This window comes from Lissotriton helveticus, chromosome 5_1 (genome assembly GCF_964261635.1).
Source record: "Lissotriton helveticus chromosome 5_1, aLisHel1.1, whole genome shotgun sequence".
NCBI classification, from domain to species: Eukaryota; Metazoa; Chordata; class Amphibia; order Caudata; family Salamandridae; genus Lissotriton; species Lissotriton helveticus.
Genome location: NC_136065.1, coordinates 350,500,059 through 350,517,289, shown reverse-complemented (window position 1 = coordinate 350,517,289; position 17,231 = coordinate 350,500,059). Strand labels below are relative to the sequence as shown.

General features: G+C 46.5%; 1 protein-coding gene across 2 annotated transcripts in view; it reads left to right on the top strand.

The window, feature by feature from the left end:
• The window catches only part of PANK4 (pantothenate kinase 4 (inactive)), a 483,727-nt gene that overhangs the window by 143,549 nt on the left and 322,947 nt on the right, over positions 1 to 17,231 (top strand). For both annotated transcript variants that reach the window (XM_078642473.1, XM_078642474.1), the window contains exon 2: positions 10,148 to 10,230. In XM_078642473.1, coding sequence (XP_078498599.1) covers positions 10,148 to 10,230 — 83 coding nt within the window. The remainder of the gene's footprint in view (positions 1 to 10,147; positions 10,231 to 17,231) is intronic.

Genomic DNA, 17,231 nt, shown 5'->3' with positions numbered 1-17,231 from the left:
CAACAGGAACATTTTTCTACAGAAAAGATTCTCAAGTGGCCTCACAGGTATCTCTCTCTAAAGACATTCAGCTTCAAATGAAACAAAGGACACAAGCACAAAGACAGCGCGCTGTGCAGTCCCACCGGTGTCTATCACACCGGACAGCCCCCAGACAAGTGCTGTTCTCCATCACAAGAGGCATCATGGATAGTGCGCGGAGTTACTTTTCATGTACAGTACGCCAATTACTTTGCTTCATTGGTATTGCCAGGGACTAGGCGGCCGCCTAGGGCGGCAAAAGGGGGAGGGCGGCAGAAAACATGTGTGCCAGAAGGTCGGGGTCCCTTGGAAGGCCCCGGAGGCTTTGGTAGAGTCCTGTCCAAGGACCCACATGCACAGCACTGTGCCCCCGTCTTGAACACAGGGTAGGGTGCCTTGAGTCCCCGAGGAGCAGCAGAGGAGCTAGACGAGCGGGTGGGGGCATCATCAAGCAGGACTTTAGTTAGAACTTGGTGCCGACACCTGCACGCCCGTGGCCCCGGCCTTTAGCAGGGCCTCCCTCCCAGTGCCCGCCTCTAAGCACTTGGACAGCCTCAGGGCGCCAGCTGTGGGAAATGCACAAATATATCTATAAACGTCAATGCCGTTTTAAGCATAAAATACTGACATAAAATACTTTCCCATTTTCTGAAATGGTAATGGAGGTTTGCAATGCCTGTGTTTATAACACACACTATGTGGAGTTACGCCAGGCCTTTCATGCCAAACGTTAGCAGGGCAGATAGCGGTTATTTCAGAGAGGTAGTGAGAGCGTTACTTGGAGCTTGACTCTTCCTTCAGTAATACCTGCCGCTCCCACCCGGCATGTGGATGCAGATGTGAGGCAGGCAGGCCCAGACAGCCCTGGCCAGGTCCCCAGAGCCTTTTATTAGCTCCGCATTTCATCCGTTCCACAGAGCTGGATGGGGTCAATCTCCCATTAAGAAAGAAGCTTTGTCTTTGATTGCAGTCAGCCGGCACTAGGAAAGGCATCCTCACGGGCCTCTTCCCGCAGAGGCTTGAGTATATTGGTTTGCAAGAAGGGATGTCTGTCCAAGCCAGAACTAGACATCCTCCTACGGCCACCTCCAACTCGAAAGCTGTCATCCCCGCAGTAATGGTGCAACGCTGCAGAAGACTAATGTGCCCGGTCCTGAGAAAGCACTAGAGACAGGCATAATTTGTTTGCGCCACCTAGGGCTTCTGTGGTCCACAATTTGTAGTTTATTTCAACCAAGTTTTTTATTTTTAATCGCGTTGTCTTGAAAATGTGATTCTGATCAGTTGTTTTATTTTTGGAATAACGTTTCCCCCTTTTTAGCAGGGGAGAGGATGTGAGGTAGGGGCTAGAGATGCCAACATAGGAGCTGGGGAAGCAGGTTCAAGCCTCCGTATTGGCTGAACAACCTGTGATTCTGGGCAAATCACGTAACCTTCCCGTGCCTACCAGAAATAAATGTGTCCTTGTGTAACATAAGTGGCACTCATGTAAAGCGCTCCAATACCTTTGGGTCGAGTTGGCCTAAGTATAACTGCAAAAAGTAAACGTGCATTGGGTACAAATCTGGCCTCGCTTTAGGCCCTTCCACGTGACTCCGAAGGTTTTCAGAAAATTACAGTAGGGCTCACTCCCCCCCTGGCACAGGCACCTCAAAGCGGTAATCCTCACTGGCGCTATTTTGGAGTGGGGGCCAGCTGAAGTGGACAGATCCACAAAATGCACCTGCCGGATCCCAAGAAAGCAGGCACGCCTAATCTGATGGGGCTCCCCAGCTAGAACTTCTGGACGAAACAATTTGGAGTTAATGTCAGTTACAGGACCGAACTGGGAACCAAAACCGGCCCTGGCAAAGTGCTCGGCGGCCGCCAAGCTCTTTGCCGGGGCCGGTTTTCGGCCAATTTTGGTACAGGGCCGATTTTGCAGCTATACTGCAAAAAAGGTCCTGTAACAAAATCAGCCCTCAGGGGCCCAAAACCGGCCCCCACCCGTGCGGCGCACCTGGGGATTGCCCGGTGCCCACTACGGCCAGTCCGGCCCTGGTCAGTTACATAAAGTTTATAATTGATGGTCCTTCGTTTATGTTTAACAAGCATTTGGTACAGATTTAGGTCAACTTCACCCCCTGCTTTCACTGCCCCCTCCAAGCCATGTAGTGTTTCTTAGCCCTGTGGCTCCACTTGGTAAACACATGTCTTGGGTTAAAATTACAGCTGTTTTGTATATGAATCCCTCACCTCAGCAGAGCGCAAGAACAGTGGGATGTGCCCAGGGAGACAAATCCTGGGAATTTTCTCAGGCTTGTCACAATACTGTTCTGTGCTTTTGCTATAACTTTAAAAGCAAAAAAATCTGGACACGGGAGGGGGCGGCATTTTTCAATTCTCGCCTAGGGTGGCAAAACACCTAGAAACGGCCCTGGGTATTGCGCAGAGTGTGTGCCTTATAACTGCCTGCATTGGAACTGAGCCAAGAGACATGTTTGAAGTTACTCTGTCACCACTACTTCGAGTTATTCATCTCAACATTGGCACTGGCTGGGAAAATGATGTCAGGTGACAAGACGTTAATTGTCTACACAATTTCACTGAAATGCTTTCACAGGATGTAAGTACAAGTAGTCCTTTGCAGCAGAAACCACTTTGTAGCTTCACGTTTGCATGTTCCACAGGCCAGCTGAAATCTCTCTAATTGCAGTGTTCAACAGGGTGTGTCAGCAGCCGGAGTGAACTTTTCAACCGTTCTAGTCTTAACGCTCATTGATTTGACCTCTGCGTAAAAAGGTAAATCAATCTGCGGCTTTCACATGAGAGATTGTTATTTACTTTATTGCTCTTGGCCCAGCGGAGTTGTTTTACCGCTTTTGAGACTGTTTATTTTGAGTGGCACACAAATCAACAGAGGTGAGACAGTTTAATTATGTTTCTGTTGGCATGCTTTCAATATTGGTGTTTTCAATATTGGGCTTCTGTTATGGGTAGATTTATTTATATCGCCTAGTTTCTCTGTTAAAAAAAAAAAAAAAAGGCCGCTAGGAACAACTGTTGTGCTATGATTCAAATTTTGAATTCCGCTCAACACCTTACCTGGCTCGTGGTGTGGCGTGGAGCAGCTACAGAACTCCCCTTGACATCTTCCTTCTTGCCAAGCTCACAATGCTGCCTTTGGACGTTTAGCAGCAGGTGTGCCCCAGGAGCCACCCGGCTCAACGTGCCGCCATTTTGTGGTTGGCGGGAGGCTCCTTTGTTCTTCTCTCAGTCCCGCAAATTTTGCCAACCACGTCGTCGTTGAGTGTGGTGAATTCAATAACGTTTTTTTTTATTAGCGGTAGTGTCGCAGTGTGTGAAATGTAGTACCCTTTGCCAGTCAGACGCGACGATTTACATTATGCTGCAGGATTTGGCGAACATTATGAGGAATACACGGCGTGTTTTTAGGTCTCGGCTAGAAGCGAGCGAAGCTCGCTCTCGCCAGAGACCTATAGTTAGCGGCTCAGCTTCCGAGGAGGACAGCACCTGGCCGCGCGCATTTCTGCCGAAGGAGGCGATTTGCGCCGGCCACGCGCGCGCTCGCAGTGGCCAGGTGCTGTCCTCCTGGAAAGCAGCCTCCCACAACTCAGAACGCTGCTCGTGCTCACACCTGCTCCCAGGGCACGCACTCTCTCATCTGTGCGACTTGGTAGAGCAGCTTGTAGTGTTCCTCCCTCTTCTCAAAAGTACACAGGTCGCAGTCTTCTCTTTATGCAGGATGCGCGGATCGCCCGACAAACGCTGGTTCTTTTATTTCACCCACGCTCGCCTGCCTCCCGTTGATATTAAAGCATTTCTGGTGCATCGAAGCATCGAGGGAGGGAAAGTGCTTAAGTTTATTTTCTCTTCCTACAAGTACACCACATGTGATAAGCATGGGTCATTGTAGCATCACCCAAACATAGATAGTACATGCTGCTTCTGCAACGAAAGGCATGACTCAGTTAACCTGCTCCTGCATTCAGTGGTAAGAAGAGAGGAGTTGGCCTAACGGCTAGGGCGCTCGACCTCGGACCTGGGGAACACGGTTCGAGTCTCGGGAATATCGCGAAAACCTCCTGTGATTCTGGGCAAATCCCCGTGCCTCACAAAATGAATGTGTGTCCTTATGTAACGTAATTGGTGCTATGTAAAGCGCTCTGAACGTATTAAAAATCTATTTACATGTGAAAATAATGTGCTTTCTTTTGATACTCCATTGTAGTAACCCCACTGGTCTTTTTCTCACTTTTGGGGCTACACTAGATAGTGCGTCCACTTCTCCTTGAGGATTCCTCCTTTTTGCATTTCAGCGGAACATAAGTTCATTTTATCTCGGAGACAGACTTGGGTGGTGCCTGTCTTCCGCATGTGCGTGTTCTCGCCGATCAGGTCTGTGTAGTTAATGTTGTGAAAGCCACTCATATTATGTGTACCTGCGTGGGTGTTCTGTGAGTCTGGTTTTATTTTACCACTTCAAAGCACGGGCTGTTTCCACCATTAGGCCAGACTAGGCGGTTGCCTAGGGCGGCAGAAGGGAGAGGGCGGCAAAAACAAGAGTTTGGGAATTCTGCTCATTTGCACTCGCTCACTGTGACAGTATCAAAGCGGTGCCAGGACTCTGCGTCCCAAACCTCGGCTCCCAGACAGGGACAGGAAATCTGCAGCTGCGGCGCACAACATGCCCTTGAGAGGCACTGGGTGCTGAGGGCAGACCTGGACACAGGACGTTGGGTGGGCCGAGCATACTGGAGGGCCACCCTGTGCAGGAGGAGACAGGCGGTGGCGCTCTGTGCTCAGCTTGAGACCCCAGGCCCACAGCCCCGCCCCAACCTCCGGGCCGCCATGGCGGAGGCACCGCTGTGCCTCACCTGGGTGCTTCTGGTGCTGGCCGCGTCCTGCGTGTCCATCAGCCTGGCGTCCAACAACGAATGCCACAACACCTTTGATTAAAACGGCTAGAATGCCAGGGTGAGGTATAGTGCCTGAAACTCAACTTTTGGCCTGGGAGCCTTTCACGGGATTGGAAATGAAAGCCTGTGTCAGACTCCTCAAGGGCCTTGAGTGCACAATTCCAGGAAGCAGCGTTGGCTGGGCTGATGAGAGTTGTACACGCCATGCTGACATCACTCCCACCCCGTACCTGCGCATGGCATATTACAGGCACACAGTCGACCTTTCTTCTCTTGCTGTGTGTACTCGACCTTCCGATCCAGACTGGAAGGAACTGCTAGAAATCCCGGGGTTAGTTGCATTTAAGCGCTGCACCTAGCACCTAGAGGCAGTGTAGCGGCTAGGCCTAGCACGCCTGGGTGTTCTTCACATTTCTTCCATTAGCAGCACGCTCTTCAGCGCCGAGGGAACCGCCTGTTGTGGACACATGGTTCGCCTCTAGATAGCAGGCCAGGGCGGCAAAGGGATCAACTGCTCAGGTACAGCCACCCGTGGAAAAAAGCTGCATGGGTTGGCGAGTCACGCCCTGTTCACTTCAACCACCAGGGCACATCGGCACGACCTTTCCCTGTGTACCATGTTGGAGAACTGCCCATAGCCCATCCGTCATTCTCCGCATGTTCGTTTATTTTCCCTTCTTCTTACTGTGCAGCTGCAGTCACCCCTCCCCAGTCTGCGATCCAGTGAGTCACATGCCTCTTTCCCCAATCCATCTGGTTCGATGTGCACTTTCCCTGCAGCTGCGGTACTTCTAGTTTTGCAATTAGGAAGCATCAGTGGGCCAGCTCTGAAGGGACGGGGAAGCCTTCACTGACTGACCGTGCACTGCAGGATGTTATTCATGATTCTACGCCCCGCCCACCAGAAGGACCCTCACTTTCAGGCACTGAGGCCACATTGCCAACCCTCGGCTCACGCCGATGAACCAAGGGAACAGTGTCAGACGCGGGATACGGGCGCTTCTGTGAAAGTGGAGCCTGCATCTGGAATTCCCTCCCTGGAACATCTGTACCCCCCCTCCAATTTAATGCTCTTCACAACCCCCCTCCCTCCAGATACTGGCGCCTGTCATCGCCCGTCATCGCTTCAGCATAGCATGCATCTTCCAGTGATCAGTGCAATGCTGTGACGTATCACACAGAGTGTAATGAGCATGTGCTGCCTCTCTGACGGCTCTCGGGATACACTCAGCGAAAGCATGACCCCGGGCCATGTACATGTGAAGCTCTGCAAGAGCTGTATGTACCTGACTGCTCTCCTACTTTGCCTTTGTGCGTCCGCTCCTCTTTGCATTTGATGCTCAAGGCCAGCTTGCACATGCGTAGCCTGGGATCAGTGCTTGCGTTTATTCTTAGGTGCTTTGGCAAGGTGTGCGTTTAAGCGGAGGCATGGTGCAACATATACCTATCTGCGGAGCGCTTCCCTCCATAAAGGTACTTGCACAAGCTTGCACTGCTAACTGTTTTCGTTGGCGAGTGTTGCTCCATTAATAGATTCTTCCCCCTGATTGCACTCGTGTTTTTCTTGCCTTCTGCCCCGCTGTCCGTGTATGATTGCACTCAAGAGATTAGGGTCTGGTCTCCTGCTGGTCACCTTCTGCACAGCCTCACTGGCACGCCGCGGAAACTGTGAGGCATCGAGGCATAGGAGCTAGGATCAAGGTAAGAGGTCTGCGGTCACCTGCCTGCCACCCCTCTCACTACCTCACTCTCTATCTCACTACATAAAAACTTCACTCTCTCTCTCTCTATCTCACTACCTCACTCACTCATTATCTCACTACCTCACTCGCTCTCTTTCTATCTCACTAACTCACTTTCACTCTCTCTTTCACTACCTCTCTCTCTATCTCAATACCTCACATCACTCTCTGCTTATATCTCACTACCTCACAACATCCCTCTCCCTCACTCTTTCACTACCTAACTCTCTCTATCTCACTACCTAACTCTCTCTATCTCACTACCTCACTCTCTCTCTCACTACCTCACTCTCTCTCACTACCTCACTCTCTATTTAAATACCTCACTCTCTCTCTGCCAATGCAATAAGTCTCACATATGCAAAAAATTAAGCTATTGCCAATAGAAATGACAATGCCATTTATTTAGGGATAAACATTTTTTTTTTTTTTTTTAAAGAGCAATGCCAACAGCTCTAACTATAATATTGCCGAGACCATTGCATTGTAAATGCTTGTTCCTTATTGAACTCTCTCCAGTTTTGGACGCTCTCCAGTTCATATAAGGTACATTTTAATACAGCTACATGATCTCTTACTTTGAGGTCTTCAGTGGACTGAACTAGTTTCATTAACTGTCTGTGCTCTGACCCATTTTGGAACTCAGTCCCCTCTACATGCACTCACAAGTTAAGAGCAATAACACGTGTTCGTTGGGTCATGCTACATCTAGCTTTTGCTTACAATCGTTTCTGTATTTTATTCACAAGTTGAGTGGGGTATTTTACTACTCTGTCTCTAGAGCTCTATTTCTCGGGTGAGAGGTTGCTCACCGGTGTGGTTATTCTTCTTAAAGCCATGTTTGTCTGTATACGTTTTTTTGGCCCTACGTGGGGGTCTGTCACATTCTGGGTGGTTGAGTTGTCCCTTACGGGAGGGTTATTTTACAGTAGTTTCTCAGTACCTCTACGCAAGGGTAATGTGTATGGATCTTTCTCCATTGTCTACATTTTGTGACCTTGTTTTTAAGGGTTGACGGTTGGGTTTTGTTTTCCCTTTCTCACATTGTGTGGGTTTTAAGTCCCACTTTACACCATATTTCATTTGTACCCTTAAGCGAGGGTGGTCTCTTTGAATTGTTGCAGGGGTGGGTCCCTGCGTGCTTAAGATGCCTTGCGCCGCACAAGTTATGTTGCTGAGTCTTCACATTGCTTGCCTCCTCACATTGGAGAGCTTTTACGTTTTATTTCACAGGTTGTCCCTTCGTTACTAGTGGTGCAGGACATTAGGCGCAAGTCCCTATGTTCTCATGACGCATTATATTCTTTACAAGGTGTGATTTTTTTCTAGTCACAGGTTGTCCCTTTTGGTTGACGGGGGCAGGACATTGGGTAGGAGTCCCTCTTGTCCACATTTACATACATGTTGTCCCCTGTTTAGGGTGGGGGAAGGAATTTGGGTCCTAGTCTTTCTTTCCACACTTTACATGGAGTGTTCCCTACAAGGGATTGTACACATTTTTGTTATCAATTTATTGCCTTTATTAAGAGGAGGAGATGGGTGTTTTGTATGTTAAATAATGTACCTTTTCCCCTTCTCTTTTTATCTTTTACCTAGTCGCTTCCCTCGAGTGATGTTGTTTCTGTCATTCCTGGGTTACTGACTATTTTACTTATTTTTTGCTGTTTTTATTACTGTTTTAAGATGTTAGGTATCTGTATTTGTCTTGTATATTTATGCTGGTAGTTTTAAGATATTTGGATTATTTATCTTATCTTGTACTTTTAGGTTTATAGTTTCAAGAAGTTTAGAATCATCTTTTGCTTAGAAGGAACGAGATATGTAGTATTCTCCTATTACTATCTGTCTCTTATGATAACTTGCTCCTAGCGGCTCAGCCTGTGTGAGTGTTCTGAGTGGAATGTTTGGTGTGTGGGCTATGTGTGGAATGCTTGGGTGACTGAAGCTGAATGGCAGTTGGATGGATGTAGCTGAGCAGCTAACAGCCTGCTTCCGGTGGGACTGTTGATGGATACTTAGGACTGCTGATATATACCTGTTGATGAAGATTTATACTTGTTGATTTGCTACTGCAATAAACCTACTTTGGCTTCATCACACCAGCGTTGTCCTGATTACTACAGTCTAAAATTCATTCTAATCTGATATGGCTTTCATGTCCATTTAGTTCTCGTCTGCAAAACTTTTTTTTAGCAGTTTGTTGTTGAGATATTTTCTGGACAAAAGCTATCCTCGCATTGGACTTTGTGTCACTCCAATTCTTTTCATTGGTTGACTTTTTGCCAGTCTCATTTGCTTTCTTCATATTCAGTGTCTTTACTTACTCTTCTTGGTTTTGGCCGTCCCGGCAGCACAGCATCCTTTTGGTTGCATGACTTGTATCTTTCCATGGCTCACAACAGCTAACTACTTTTTTTGTTTTTTTTGTTCAAACATTTCATGGGAGTGGATTTGTTTTATTGCTCGTTGTCACATGTGCTATTTTCCTGACTGACCTCTTGCTCCATCCGCTCCCTCTGTGTTACTCTACCCCTCACCCCACCCCTTGCTCCAGCTGGTTCATTATATCTCTTGTCCCTCTCCATTCTGCTCACCTTTATAATTATTTTTTACGTGTTCAGTATTTCCCACACGAAACCTCCCAGACCTGCAAAGCACCTCCAGTGCTACAGTGTTAAGCATTTTTGCCCCTCTGTTTCAGCGTCCAACCTCCCTCTCCTATTTTTTATTTATTTTTTCGAAGGCCTGGCAGACCGGGCTTTTCTTTATTATAATACTATTTTGTACTCCTTTTCTTCTTTCTGCCATATTGGAGCTAGTGTCTGCAGCGTCATCACATATGCTCGTGCATGCATAGTGACTCATACTCACGCTTGTGTCATAGTGCTACTGTGGGTCTTGTGGCTTTTTTCCCTTTTTGCCAATACTGTTTAGAATCCGCCAAAAAGAAAGTGATAAACCCTAAAAGTCAGCTTATTCCTTTGAAGGACCAGATCTACTGGCCTTGCAAATGTTTGTTTGGTAAGGATATATCAATAACTCAACATGCTTTCAATCCACTGTAATTATGGTTCATTTGTTCTTTCCATTTAAAATTCATTTTTAGAATTTCCGATAATTTTGGTCCCTTTGGACTCGTTGATTGTCAACTCTCTACCTTCTCCAAGACAAAGTTTGGCATGCTGATTTTCGCGCAAAAGTGTGCAGGAGAAAAAAGTTAGTGATTACACAGCAGTAAAACCTATTATATACAGAGATTCAAAGCAGCAAGCCTTAAAAACAATGTTTTACTATTAATATAAGTGCACCAGACTAAGATCAAAATGTTAGTCTTGACCCATGAAATACATTGTTCAAGATTTGGATTACATTTTTAGTACATGTACTTTCACGTCCCCATGTAGGTTTTAGGTGCCGTTTGCTATACTTCAGAATCTAAATTCTCTCTCTTTCATTTTGATACAGGCGGCTCATTGACCAAGTTGGCGTACTATTCAACAGTGCAACATAAAGTAGCCAAAGTGAGATCTTTTGACCACACTGGGAAGGTAAGCGGTTTTGTGTCGGTCTTGATGTGTGGTTTCGGTATCAAATCGTTCACATTTGTTAGTTTGTTCAAAGCAAGTTGTCTTTTGCGCTTCACACTCACCCTTGTTTGATTTGCACTATATTGCCTTTGATGAACCTGCATTGAAATTTTAACTCAAATGGGTATTGGCCAAATTGTGAACATCCATTATTGACTTATCTTCTGGAAGTTAAGAGGTAGCTTAGAGATTTTGAGTGAGTTCTATGCATCCGACGAGCAGAAATATGTGCTTTTATGTTTTTTAGCCCTTTCATCTATTATTTCCTCATCTGGCAGTGGTCCTGAAGCTGGCGATTACTGGTACAAATGTAATCCGCATGTTTGTGAATGTTTTATAAACCAGAGTAATTCTCACCTAAAAGGCACACTCTGATTCCAGGTGAACCTGCGTTTATTTGCCATGTCTAGAACCAGGGTGAATACATGCCAAACTAATGAGCAAGGATCCTACTTGGGGCCTGATTAAGAGTTTGGCGGTCCATGGGACTGCCAAACTCACAGTGGAGGTGTGGTCAGGGACCGTCACACCAGCGGTCCGACTGCCGTATTAGAAGTACAGCAGTTGGACCTCCAGAGAACTGCCGCACCGCCAGGGATCCACGATTCCTGGATGTAGTGCGGCGGTCTTGAGACTACAATATAAGCATATTTGAGTTTCCTCCCCACCTCATGGCGGTTCTCACTCCACGAAACTGCCGGTGCTGAGGAAAGAAAGGGGGCCCTACAAGACACCCAGTTGCCTCTGGGCCAAGAGGTGTCTGCAGGGGGTGGGGGGGCACATGTTGTATTACCCTGTGTGCTGTCACCCCATTCCTGCAAGGCATGTGTGGGCTTTGGAATTCCCATTGCGGTGCTTTTTTAATGGGCACCGCTGTGGGAACACTAAAGGGCTACCCACCAGGCCATGAGATTACTCGAAATCTGGCGGCCGGTCGACTTTGGTGGTCCTGGGGCGGTGGCGTGGCGACCTGCTCCAGGACCGCCAAAGTCGTAATCAGGCCCATAGTTGGTTGAATACCTGAACAGTTTTCAGCTGCTACAATATTAGAGGGTTGCAAAAAACACAGTTGATGAACAGAATGTAGAACAATGTCATACATTCACCCCAGTACAAGGATCTGGGCCTAAATCCATCGTTTGTTTTGCACTCTACACCACCCTGGGTTAGACACTGGCTATATGCAAATCAGCTCTGACCCTGTGCCTCATGGGAACAGTCCAGTCCGAACTACCAAACCATGTCTTTCCCAGACCGGAATCAAGCATCCAAGGACCGGTTTCTGGCTATCAGCCTTCATCAGCCTGGATAGCTTGACTCCAGTGGTGTGGAGAGCCTGGGACTCACGTCTGAGCATACCCAGCCCACTCGGGGTGAAAATTGCAAAAAACACAGTTGATGGACAGAATGTAGAACAATGTCATACATTCACCCCAGTACAAGGATCTGGGCCTAAATTCATCGTTTTTTTGCACTCCACACCATCCTGGGTTAGACACTGACTATATGCAAATCAGCTCTGACCCTGTGCCTCATGGGAACAGTCCAGTCCGAACTACCAAGCCATGTCTCAGTGGAAGTGGTCAATGAGGAAAGAAATAAAGTACTTACATGCTTTTCACCCTCCCTACCCCCCCCCCTTTTCCCAATGAACCTTGGCCAGCAGAAATGATATTTATTTACCATACACGTTGTGAACTTTACTGCAGGAATCGCTGCTTGGCCAAGACGTGATAATCCTGACTGAGTAACATACTTGGTGATTACACCTCCAAAATGCAAGGTCATTAGTTCTTTGTTGAATGTTCTAGTTTGTGATTTTTGAGCATTAGAAGATCAGTTTTATGTCTTATCTCTTGCCATTTATTTGCTTCCTCACTTAAAAGTGAGATGAGCAGTACACTTGCTTGATTGCTGAACTTTTTAATGGTTGTTACAGATAAATCATTCTATCAAGTTAAGTTAGTCTAATTTATAAATTCTTTAATATAGTCTTCTTGGCGCTATGATGCATCTAAGTAAACAACAGAGGGGGACCTAAAAAGGACAATATTTATGGGGGTCCAGTGTACGTGTCCTATAAACCTGTAACCAAGTAATGTACAAAGTTCCCCAAGGAATAATGTTCGTATGGCGGAGTAATCTCTCTCTCTCTAAGTGAATGTATGGAGAATTGTTAGGGATTCAAGGTAATCCCTTATCGGAACTTAGGATGCCTCACACAACTAATTAGCTTGACGACAGCTGTCATCTTGCCGGATGGTTGTCTCGTCTCATCATCGGCTTCCTGCTCCAACGTCAAGCCGGCGCTGCAATGCCTGATGGGTAGCACTAAGTGCTACACTTTTGTGGAGTTCTTTTGTTCCTGGCCGTTAGTTGAGTGCGTGTGAGGGGCCTAAGGGGTGAAGTAGTGAGCGTGAAAAGGTGTATAATTAAAAAAGGTAAGTATAGTCTACTAAGACAACTTTATTAGTGTAGCTAACTGCCTTGTTAAAAAAAGGGGTGAAGGGAGGGGTACTGGGGCTCAAAAACAATGTAGATTGGCCTCGTTCAACCCTCACCTATAATCTGGTCAACATGTTTCATGCCCTATAGGCAATTCTTCAGGACCTAATTGTGCTCATAAACTCATGGGATGCCCGATGCGGGCTAAGAAGTGTGCAATATACAACCTGAGGGGTCAGTCACCATGGCAGGAAGGGATCCTGCGTGGAAATCAGACCCTCAGTCCCTAGTTATAGTCTCCACAGACTGTTCTTGTGGGACCTTTGCTTCAAGGAAAAATACCTGGTCAGCACTGGGTCGTTGCCTCTAAGCACCTACCCCCACACACCACGGCGTGACTCGGCACGCAGATCAGTTTTATGTCTTATCTCTTTCCATTTATTTGCTTCCTCACTTTAAAGTGAGACGAGCAGTACACTTGCTTGATTGCTGAACTTTTTAATGGTTGTTACAGATAAATTATTCTATCAAGTTAACAAGTTAGTCTAATTTATAAATTCTTTAATATAGTCTTCTTGGCGCTATGATGCATCTATCAGCTCCCTTGGTCACCAGCAATTTAAGTGTCTCCGAAATCCCTCTTTCAATCCTACGTTCCATTCCATATTAAGCTACCTCAATGTCACAAAAGTTCTTCTCGTCTGAGCCCAAAACAACAATATAAATGTTTCAACTCACTGGAGGACATGGAACTTCACATTTCTTAGTGATATTATTAGTGTTCTTACTGTTTTTTATTCCAGTCCTGCACTTAAAAATGCATTTTGTGCTAATATTTTACTTTGCATGATCATTTATCATCTTTTGTGCGTCATTATCTTTGAGCTTTTAAATGGAAGTGAGGAAGGCATCGGTCAGTCCTGAGTTCCTATTTGGGCACAATCCCAAGAGGAGTTGTGATAATTCAAATACTGAAATCACTGGGTGCCTATAGAAGATAAGGCATTGTCTCTATGAGATGCGGCTGGGAAACAAAGTATTTGAAGTAACCATGCCCTGTTGCAATGGATGTTCAAGGAGATATATCTGAGAGCCTCCCAGATTATCCCTACCCAGCCACTAAGACCTGCAACAATTCCAGGTAGAAGAATTGGAATGTAAACCTACTTATTTGTTTGTGGGGAGCAATTGTTGGATGCCCTCTTCAGTCTATTTCAGGTAAATGAGCACTAAGACCGTAAAGACTCAATGTACAAAAGCATTTTGTGGTGGATGCAAACCTTGCGATTCATGAAGTCTTAGGGTTTCAGATCACAGAGGTTTTCTTTACGATGTACTAAAGCAGTTTTGTAATGGGGAGGAGCCAGTGGATGCAATTGCATAATTTAAAATTGTAAACCAAACAGTGGGTGAAATTAGAAACATGTTTTGTGTTTAAAACAAAGCACACTTTTGGAATTCGAAGAAGATGGATCAAAATGTTAGAACTTCAAAGTTTTTCCCCATAAAATGTTTAAACTGGAATAATTAAAGGGGTGAAGGTGGACATTACTAAATCGAAAGGGATTGTACAAAAGTGCATAGAGCTGGACTCCTGCCGGCCTTGAGATGCGCCTCACCACACATCGAGCTGACTTAATCAAGTAATTTGCCCAGCAGCTCTTGGTCTCTCACGACAGTGAGCGATTACCGTTGTTTCTTGCTGGACACCTTGGCATCCCCTATTACGTCCTTTCCAACAGAACCGCCGCAGGTCCTACCTTAATTGCCCTTGGACCTTGCCCCACCTGGATTCTTGACAGTGCGCCCTCTCGCCACTGCCATATAAGTAACAGTAACCTGGTCCGGATGATGGCCTAAATACCTCTACAAGCCGAAACACCGTAGACTTTTACAGCGGAACTCTCAGCGCTCCCCTCAAGGATAACCTACTTGATTATTTTTGTATTCATTACCATTTATTGTTCGGGTTATCCTAAATATGTAAATTTTACCTTCACTCCCCTTTTGTTGCGCCCCTTCCTATCACTGTACATACTTTCTCACGTGTCACTTGCGCCGCCACCATTTTTCACGAGCACTTGTGCACAGTATCCCACAGGTTACATGCCATTCAATGGAACGCAGTGTCACTCTTCCATGTGTTTGTCCATAGGAAACTAAATATGTCAAATATGTACATTCACTAAAATAAGAAAAAAAATATCCCTGGTTTTCTCCCCCTTTCGATTCCGTTCTCCGCAACTAATTGTGCTACGTGTAACTGACCTAGCTCTATATTTACGATGTACCAAAGCAGTATTGTTATGGGGAGGAGCCAGTGGATGCAACTGAATAATTTAAAATTATAAAACAAAACAATTACATGTGCGAACCAAGAAATATGTTTGGTGTTTAAAACAAAGGACACTTTTGGAATTCGAAGAAGTTGGGTGTTTGCCCACTACAGTCAGGGAAGAGGAATCCTGTATCTCAATCAACCTGGAGATTTTCTTCATTGGAAGGTGCTTTGCGCAAGGCAGTGCCCTGTTGATCCGGTTCTCAGCAGTGCACCCACAGGACTCTATTTTTGGCCTATTAGCCCTCGATGGAAGCTGCTCTACCTTTCTCACCTAGTCACCCTCACCGTTTTTTGGAGATGCTGGTGCTTATGAAAGAAGGAACTCACTGCCTCTGTGACTGATGACTCAGGCGGGGGGTGGGAGGATGGGGGTCGGGGGGTGGGGGTGGGAGTGGAAGTGGGACAGGACGCAGTCCCAACATGCGAATATTAAATGCTTTTCAACTGATTTCGCTGCTCCTAGCTTATTCTCCAGGATCTTAACAGTTCTCACGTTCTCCTCGAAGTCTGTGTGTATCTGCTGCTATGGTTCCAATTCACCAATTTTATTCTCCATTTATAAAACTGACTTGTCTCCCATCCCGCTGCCTCTAACTCCACCCTCAACACGGTCCCTACCAAGAGTAATTCCATCACTGAGGTGGATTTCTCACCCATGTCTAGTTTCCTCATTATTGAATCTAGGATATTTATCTTCTCTTTCTGGCCTTGTGCCAGGTCTCTAGATGCACTTCCTCCACCTCTTCACTCCCACTAGTTTTCCTACCTATGGAGTAAAGGAAATTCAAAATCACATGTTTCTCTGACAATGCTGTGCACTGGTTTTTTTTTTTTTTGCAGAGTTTTATGTAGCGCGAACTAGACCCGAACCGAATCAGGTATCGGAGCACTTTACATAGAACCAGTTACGTTACATGAGGACGGACACACATTCATTTTAGGCACGGGGAGTTTAAGTGATTTGCCCAGAATCACAGGAGGTTTTGGCGTCGTTACCGAGACTCGAATCCAGATCCCCAGGTCCGAGGTCGAGCGCCCTAGCCGTTAGGCCAACTCCTCTTCCCTGGTTGACATTCACCAGCTGGTGCTCTCTCTGGAGCCCAGAGGAAAATACTGCCGTCCCCTAGCAAGCTCTTGCCTGCCAAGCCCTCCAATGCTTTTAGTCTGGCCCCGGACTGTGTGTCACAGTTCAGCTAGAATCAGGGGGTGGGTGGGGGATGAGGGGGTGGGACATTTCGCCTCTGCCTGTCCCACTTGAGCCTCGGAACTTGCGGTCATGTACAACAAAACAGCCTGGAGTGTCTGCCCTTGGATCCCTGTTTAATTTGTTTTTACTGGATGCACTCTTCTCTGGTACGAGAAGCCTTGAGGGCAGTGTGTCAAGTCGGTGCATGTAGGCAGCAGTGCTGCATGTTTCGAGTCCCCACCGTTAACAAATCATTTTATTGAGTGACTGACGGCCCCATGTACTAAGCCTGACTTCAGTTCATGCACGAGCCAAGCCATGAAAAGGTTTGGCATGTATATCATGCAGCATAATGTGACAAGCATTGGCATAGCCAATAGGTCTCGCTTTTGGGACCTTATAAGTATTTAGTTATGCAACACAATATCCTTGGTGCAACAACATCAACTGTTGCATGGCTAAACACTTCCAAGGTCCAAAAGGCGAGATCTATTGGCTATGCCAAAGCTTTTTTTGTTGTTGTCTCACTGATGGTGTGATATGCACAGTTTACCTGGATCAGCATTTTAAGATTGACGCGAGCAGGTGGTGTGAATAAGCATGGGCCCTGGCTGTCTTATCATAAGGTGCGGGCAGGTGGAATGGATCTGCAGTTCTAAGTGAGCGTGGAAATCAAAGGGTGGACTTTGGTAACTCAAATGGTCACAGGGATGATTTGGTTGAGTAGCCCAGGCAAATTGTTTCCTTTAAGTGGTGGCTGGAGCAAGACCATTAGGGTGCAGCAAGGCTATCGCAGTATAGAAGGGGCTGTGGAAAAGGCATGGTGGGGTGGGAAATGGACTGGGATTAGGGTGTCCTTTACCAATAGAGGACTCTCAAGCGAGTATCTTTCATGGGCACTGCGTAAGAGGTGTGCTGGCATGCCTCATTCCTCTGTGGTGCAGTCAATGTATAGTGTAAAGGTGGGTGCATAATCCTGCATTCAACACT